This window comes from Vicia villosa, unplaced genomic scaffold, assembly GCF_029867415.1.
Source record: "Vicia villosa cultivar HV-30 ecotype Madison, WI unplaced genomic scaffold, Vvil1.0 ctg.000218F_1_1, whole genome shotgun sequence".
Classification (NCBI taxonomy): domain Eukaryota; kingdom Viridiplantae; phylum Streptophyta; class Magnoliopsida; order Fabales; family Fabaceae; genus Vicia; species Vicia villosa.
The window spans coordinates 186,309-195,015 of NW_026705082.1; the positions used below are offsets into that span (position 1 = coordinate 186,309).

The 8,707-nt window shown below is 33.8% G+C and overlaps 1 protein-coding gene across 1 annotated transcript; it reads right to left on the reverse strand.

The window, feature by feature from the left end:
- Positions 1-2,165: 2,165 nt before the first annotated feature.
- On the reverse strand, positions 2,166-8,707 carry LOC131625486 (uncharacterized). The gene is made up of 19 exons (XM_058896341.1): positions 7,295-8,707; positions 6,303-6,506; positions 6,064-6,168; positions 5,786-5,851; positions 5,530-5,700; positions 5,193-5,267; positions 4,863-5,090; positions 4,702-4,768; positions 4,482-4,609; positions 4,367-4,423; positions 4,125-4,283; positions 3,552-3,647; positions 3,387-3,472; positions 3,220-3,286; positions 3,066-3,132; positions 2,799-2,947; positions 2,565-2,656; positions 2,406-2,472; positions 2,166-2,316 (listed from the first exon to the last, which is right to left on the reverse strand). The coding sequence occupies exons 1-19, from the start codon at positions 8,696-8,698 to the stop codon at positions 2,221-2,223; spliced, it is 3,384 nt and encodes a 1,127-aa protein (XP_058752324.1). The 5' UTR covers positions 8,699-8,707; the 3' UTR covers positions 2,166-2,220.

Consider the following 8,707-nt stretch of genomic DNA (forward strand, 5'->3'; position numbering starts at 1 on the left):
ATAGTCATCGGTTAGGCCTGAGATAAGTTAAAGAACCAGACGTTCATTGGAGACAGGAACCCCGAATTAAATAGTTTGTTATAGAGGGATTTTAGATTCTAACAGTAAGAGGATACATCAGAGAATTGTTCCATATGAGGGTGCAAAAAATCTTGCTCTAGGTAAAGAGCCCGTGAATTTTTGTTATCATAAAATATGTCAAACAACATATTCCAAGCAAGTTCTGCAGTAAAGTCATATTCAATAATGGTATTGAGAAGGTCATTAGAAATTGTGTCGTATATCCAGTGTAACACAACAACATCAATGCGAAGCTATAGTTCAATATCGGTGTCTCTGAATGAGGGAGTCGCGGGTGTCATAGAGGGGGAATGTAGGATTATATGATCAAGCACTTATACTCACGAGCATGAATATTGAATAATTCGGACCAAGTATTATTTGATTTAGTTTGTGATATTGAGCACAGTTAAAGCAAGATGAATAAAAGTAGGTGTGAGAGGAGTGAGAGGTTGAGATTGAATTGTGGAATTATTATTATTATTGGAGGGGGTGAGAGGAGTATTGTTAATTTCATCAGCCATGGGAGAAGGGGGAAGAAGATGCGATTGAAAATGGGAAGGATAGGCGATTTAAAGATTAGGGTTAATGGGGGAAATAAGACACTAGGGTTTAGTGGGAGAGATCAGTATCAAAGCTTACTGATACCATGATAGAGAGATGAATAGTGATCGTGCCTTTTTCATTGATATGGGTACCATAAATATACATCGAATGTATCCTTAATAATCCTAAACAAATTATTCAGTAATCATTTGCAATAAACTCTAATAATATCCTTTATATATTTACATAGTCTAATAATATGCATTTTGGTTATGTAAGACAAGTTAAATATTTGATTGCAATTTGTGCAGTTCTTTCAAAATCTTCATCTTCATTCATTAATATACCATTACATTAGACAATCAAAATAGATTTAAATATGTTTAAAAAAAGATACAAGAAGAAAGATGAAAATAAAAAACTTCCTAACTACATGGACGAAAATCAAAAGATTCGTAACTTACAAGAAATATTGGCATATTTAAGCCATCAAAATATCAAATTATTGCTTTCAAACACTTTATATTCATCAAATTCATATCTTAAATTATGTAAATAACATAATCCAGGAGACAATCAACAAAATCTTAAATAACTTAACTTTATTCCTTTCCTTGTCCAGCTTCATCTTTATATTCTCTTTTTTCTTACATTCACTTTCCTTAATAATGCTAGTGATGTCCTTCACAAGTTCTAAGCAGTTGCAGTCACAAGGTATTTTGATAGTGGATGTTAATGCATCAATAGAATTCAGCGACAAATTTTTGGGTTCATGTACTATGGTACGAACATATGAAGGATGACTATCAATTCCATCATCCCATGTGAACAACTTACAACTTGTCACCGCCTACAATTTTGGAGACAAAATAAATATTATCAACCAATATGAACAATGAACATTAACATAAACACATTAACCATAATCAGATGAAACAAGTTGCAGCAGTAAGACTCACCTCCCAAATTGCACAATTTGCAATATTTTCTTTTAGGATTTTCATTGGAATTGGACAGGAACATCCTCATTGATCTATTGCAACCACATTTTAGAATTTGAAATGAGGTGGAATTCACAACAGGCGACAAAGACATGCTTCAATGTGCAAAAATGGAGATTGGAGAGCTAAAACGAATAGGATTGAAGAAGAAAAAGATGAATTGGAAAAGGTTCTTAACATTCAAGAACTGTTTAAAAAAAATACATGGACGAAATCCAAAAACTCACTAATTTACAAGGACGAATAATTTATTTCCAACAATTTTTATCTATAATTTCTTATAAATAATTGAATACAATATCAAATTATTACTAAAAAAGAGAGAGAAGCCATGGGACATGTAAGTCTTGCTAATAATTATAAAGAAGTAAATAAATTCAGGCATACAATATTTGAATAAATTTTATAAATATTTTTTGTTTTCATATTAGTACACCAAAAAAAGCATTGGTGCATAAAACAAAACTCCTGTACATTAACAAGTCAAAAAAGTAATACTGTACATTTGTATTTACAAATGGTTTTGTACTTTTACACATTGGAAAATTGAAATCTTCCTGTCTAATATTATCTATTGTACAATTTCTATTAGAAAACAAAAAGTCTTCCACCTTCATATTTCAATTTCCATTCCACCATGTTGATCTATGAAGTCAATCATCAAATTGATAGCTTCCTCGGTTCCCAAACGGACAGGTCCAGATAAAATCTATAGGAAAGTATACATTACACATACAAAAAAAATATTAATTCAAACAAATCAATATTTCCAAAATACAGAAAATTGTTTCTACTTACTTCTTTTACTACCGAAATAATCTCAGGAAGATTCTCATTGTTATGTCCAAATAGGTATTTATCAGACCTGATCAATGCAGACAGGAACATGTGTACCAAAGTATAAATATAATAATGATTTGAAAGTGGTCCAAAGGAGAATTAAGAACATTTTGACACCTTTGTATCAATTTAGAAAGCAGTCCATGTGTATATCTAGCTTCATTGAAATCATGCTTTAATGGCAAGAAGTTTAACCATCGTTGAAACACCTGCTTAAAAACCATTAGGATTGAGGATAACAAACAAAGAATGTGGATAGGCAAAAGCTAGCACTAGCAGTAAACATTGTTCCCTCTTTTACATAAACTAAAGTTACCAAATATCGAAGGTAGAGAATCTATTTTGTATTACCTTAGGGTCTATACTGTCACCATGAAATTCACAGATTTTTCCAAGGGCTGCAACTGCGTTATCACATAACATTGTTACCTCTCCGTCTTCATTCGGTTCACTATTTGGAAGACTTTTCTTCATTTCAACATATAGGTTAAAGATACCGGCTGCAAAAACCTATTACTTGTCATATTCCAAGAAAATCAACAGACACACACTTCTGCACTTTTAAGTTTAAAAGTTCAAATAAACTTTCAAAAAAAGTTAAGAGCTTAAATAAGTTACCATTAGCAAAGGCTTTAAATCGATCTCCTCCAAACATAGCACAAATACCAATTGCTGGTATAGCAGGCTAGAATAATCATTACCCAAAAAATAATAATCATGTTTCGGATATAAATTAGTAAAGAATCAAAATTATTGACAATTTTGAAAATACCAGCTTGGAACAAGGATAATTATTCCTTAAAACGAAACTGGAGGCCATATTATATCTGTCATGATACCTATTCAAATAGCACCCACAGAAAAAAAATGTATAAATAAGAGAGGCATTTATTATTATTGCTATAACTTTAGACGAAACTGATAAAATAAACGAATTACAGAGGCAATTTGTCTGGAAAAAGTGGAAAGATAACGTTAAAAATGGAAATTGCAAAAGCTATCAATCTATCTGGATTGTCATCTGCCTGCCAAAGATCACGTTGAAGCAATAAATTAATGAGAAAAATAGCTGTAGCATGAGAAAAATAACAAAGGAGAACATACCAAAAGCACGACAACCATTGATATGAGGTCATCAGCATGTAGCGTGAATCGTTCTTTAAATGTTTCAACAGTTGTTGCTATTAAGTTAACTATATCCTGTGAAGAGCAAAAAAGCTGATTATCATTCCTATTTTGTAGATGAAAGTATATACGAAAAGTATTTACATTGTATAAATATTAAGCTCTATCAATCTGGTTTTTGAACAAATTTGTTAGCAGCCTGAGACTTTTTTTTATATTATTATTAATAATGTGTCATTGATTGGAGTTTATAAGTTGTTGGTTTAACTGTTTAAGTAATATTCAGGCTTAAAAAGTCACCTGATGTCTAATCAAGAGAAAAAAAACAAATTTACATTCAATTGATTTAGTAGTGTGTGTTTAGTTTCACTTAGATAACAAAATATACATTTGATCATTGTGTATTTTTTTTTCTTTAAATACTATGGACAATTTAATATACTAACTAATTATTTTATTTTTGGTATTTGTACTAACTAATTATTGATTCTACCTTTTCGTATATAAAATAATGTATGTGTATTCAAAAGCAAGAGAATTTAAAGAAACAACCTGAAGTGTATCTTCTGTTGCTAAAGATTCACATCTACCTCTCGAAGTTCCCACTCCTTGTTCTTTCATTATTCCAATTTTAATAATCTTTCGAAGGGCATCTTTTATCTCGTCAGCAATAATCTTGATCAATGAATCATTGAAAAATGTACTAGAAGACTGCATAATGAACATGTGTTACTATATGAAAATATGTGATCCAAACATATTACCAATATATATTTTGCAGAATTGTATTGTACCTGAATGCATTTGGGGAGTGACCTCAATATTATTCTAGTAAAAGCCATATCAGTTTCCTGCATTTGTTTTGAAATGACAAGAAATAAGTTGATGCATAAACTTATAAATTAAGACGTTAGAGGGATAACCAAATACCTTCTTCAACATTTCAACCAGAGATCGCACAATGAAGAAAGTCAGATCACTTTTAGTGTTACTATCTGTGTCTCCTACTTTAAGTGAGAGTAACAGGTTTGGAAGACCTAGAAACAGAATGTGAATTAATTTATCAAAAATGACAGACACAAATTTCACGATTTTAAGCTGAACTCAAATAATTTAAATCTATATTCACCTAAAATAGAAGTCTTGCGAACTTGAAATCTAGAACAATCAAGCACGCTCACAAATAATATAGCGACCTAAACATTTGAATACAGGTTTTATTAGTCACATGTTTATTTTTTAGGTAGACACCTCTACATAAACCACAATCTTCAGATCTGTCAAACCAACCTTGCTAATGTGGGGGGAAAAGTTTATATATGACCGAACAGCACAATATGACAAAGTATTACAAACCAGAACCATCATGTTTTCTATTAAACGCTTGTCATGATCAGCCTTGAGTTTATCGACAGTTAAGTCAAGACAGAGTTGACCAGATCCAAGCAACACTGGCATAATTTTATCAATAAATTTGTCAATACGCACTCTTGGGCATCGACAGATTTGATCCAGAGCCTGCACAATGTTAATATCTATTCAATCAGGAATACAAACTTTCAACTAGCATTATCATGCGGGGGAGGTAAATGGCTGGCCTATCATTGATTTCAAATATACCTTTAAGATGATATATTTTGTCATGTGTTCTGTATTGCTCAATTTTCCTTCAAGTGATATTATAGATTCCACGACCTTTAAATGTTACAAGATAAATAAATTAGTACAAAATGAAATTATTTCATAAATATTTGACACCTTTATGCTATATGAATTTGTCACAAATTCAACCAAATTTGGAATGATATATACCAAGATCATAAGCTACATCAAGACCATTCGTGAATGGTCGCAAAAGTATTTGTATGACCAATAAAATTAAATCTTTTATATTCCCCTATTAACTTTGAATTTCTACTTGTCTCAAATTTAACTTTGAATTAGCAGAAATACTCACCTTAATAGCTTCTTGCTCTTTGAAATTATCTGGCCCAATTTTCCTAACAAGATATACCATGCATTCTAGATATTTGGCAAAGACCAACAGTCTAGATAAACTATACTGATTAAACACAATGCCTTTCAGTGCTTCCATTGTAGTATCGTAATATTTTTGGCGAAAAGTTCTCTGCATGCAACATTTACATATCAAATCACATTAGAATAGTTATTTACCGTAATCAAAACCTACGACTTCAGATATTAATGTATACCGGCGTTAAGACTGCAAACAATCTCAGGGTATCAATAGCTTCCTCCTGTAACTTTGGATCTTCATGCTGAAAACTTAGAAAAACCATTTAGCTTATTGTAAGTACATAAAACATAAGAAACCATAGAAAAATAATGGTTGAGATTACACCAATACCATGTGTAAATATGTAGAAGCAATCATATGGATTCTGTACAACATACAATAATTGCATATAAAAGCATAATACATGAGTAAATGAGAAGTTGATACATATAGTGAAAATTAAGGACTACGTACATTAAGAAATGTATGTAATGATGCTACAATCGGCTCCCCAAAAGGTGGTATGTTATCTAAGCCACAATTTTCTACCAAGGATCGAACGGCAATTACGGCATATCTCTGCAGAAAATAGTAAACAAAGGATATTATTTATAAAATAAGTCAATAGTTTATTAGAAACATATAAATTGAAACAGCGAAAACAGGCAACTCTTTACTAACAGATGTCAAGCTGCAGCATTAATATTTTGTACCTGTACACGGGCACAATAGTAACATCTAATGAATGGAACTAGTTTAGCGGTTAACTTCTTGTGATATCGGCCATTCATTAATAGTTCCTCATATTCTGTCAAACTCTTAATTGTATGCATGGTAGCCCAAAGTACTCGGGGGTCCGGATCATCTAGTGACTTAAAGACCAGTCTCAGAACTTGGTCAAAGTACTGCTCCATCTCCTGTGGTGGCAAAAGAGAAGAGAAAATCATACATGAATGAAATTGTTAGCATCACAAATAACATGATATGCTCGAAATCAACATAACTACTAATAAAAATCATTTTTTGGCACCGTGTACGCATAATAATGGCCAACTTCACATACAGGAATGTGTTGCGCAGGCATCCATTAATAAATACTGTTCTAATAACACAGTTCTAAGTAACCAACCACTTTTGAGTTACAAACTGAGTATCTAATATCTTGCATAATCCTTTAGATTTTAACTTGTTAAATGTTATTGACTGGTACGCAAAAAGTGCACATGGAATGAAATTATTTAAAATCAGTGTTGTCATTTAGATTTAGGCTTGTGTACAAAAATCAAAATACAAATGCAAAACTTAATCTGCATCATACACAACCACACATCATGACACATATATCATGATTAGGTTTTAAATATCTCCCGCAACTGTAATTGCAGCCGCGGCATAATTGTTTTCCTTGTTCCTGCAGCCACATGGCAAGTCTCCTATTTTTCATAATATTAAGGATCACATAGCAATACGACTGCAGACCTGATTCAAATCCTTGATCATGATTTACCCTAGCTCACATGATAAAATTAATGAAAGGGAAAAGAGCACAATTCTTCCTTAGAAACACATACATGCTTCTCAAAACAATGTACGACAGAGCAGACATAGAAAAATTACATGGCACGATTGCTCTTTCTATAAGCTAATGCATCATCATGAAAACACTTAAGAGTTTAAAGCTCATTTAATATATATACATACATACCCCATTGATGTTTCTCTCAACGATCCAACCTATGGCAAGCATTGCTGTATGCCGAAAGCGCCAATCAATATGAGATGCATATTGCATTGTTATCATCTCCATTGCCGTGGGAATAAACACACCTCCATCCCCATCTAAAGAGAGTAAATCGAACAAGAAGACCCCATGGTAGAAAGGATCAGTTATCCCGTCGTCATTAAAATCCTTATTGTCAACGTCATACCAAAGAGGATCATCATCAACACACGACAAAAAGTTTAAAGAAACCGAAAGCACCCTCCTCACTTCCTCACGAGAAAGATTCCTGATCACACTTCCAATCACCTTCCCGTCGTTCACACCAAGCTCCTTGAGAACATTAACTGCAGCAACCACCAGTTCCTCGCTCACATTTTTTATCTCTGCTACTCGAATCATGCACCAAAACACTTCACCATGTTTCCCCCTAAAAATAAGTCCATCTTCCTGCGCTACTAAGTCCCCCAAACGTTTAACCCTATCTACGACAATCTCTTCTTCCCCATGTTGATCAATGATATTCAACAAAATTGGCAGGAGAATGTCACATATTTTTGTTCTCCGTAGACCTTTCGACAGTAACATCAACGACATCGATGCATTGTATGCCAATGCCTTCAATTCCCGATCCTCCGAGTAAACAAATTCCAGAATGTTTGAGAAGACAAGATCAAACCTCCCTTCATTCAACCAGAACTCTCTATTCAGAAAAACATTCTCCGAAAGCTCCGTTAACAACCTAAGCCCTTTCTTATTATTCGATCCCGCATCTCCAGAAATGCAATCGCAAGCATACTGAAGAAGCTCCTCCCAATCTCCGAGAGTTAATTGATACAACCTGTCAGCGAAAATGCCAATCATTTCGCAGAGCATAGGAAACACAATTTCTTCAGATTCTGCCTTGAGCGAATGAAGGAGAGGGTTCTTGAGTTGAATTAGTATAGACGAATGCATAGAACTGTTTACCCCTTCAGGAAGAACTTCAAGGAGAAGAGCAACGGTTTGGATTCGCGTTCGAAGCGGAGGGTGGAGTTCGAGGATTTTCGCGAGCTTGAATGAGAATGCATTAGGGTAATGAAGCGCGAATGACTTGAAAATTGTGATTAACGTTTCTTTCTTGGTTTCAGTGTATTCTTCAATCGCTTTTTGAAGCGGCGAGAGTTCGTTGGATTCGAGTAACTTCGCTGCGTGTTGTTGAAGTTCCAAGCCGTGGATGAGTGATTTGTCTTGGGTTTCTTCAATGCGCCTTCTCTTGAACACTCTTTCTTCCAAGTAGTTGCGCGGTGGTGAGTTTATCTCCGGCGCAAACGGGTCGCGGAGGAAAGATTCCGGCGGAGGTTGCAACGGAGACCTCTGAGTTGAGGCGGAGGTAGAGGTTGACGCCATTGTTGAGAA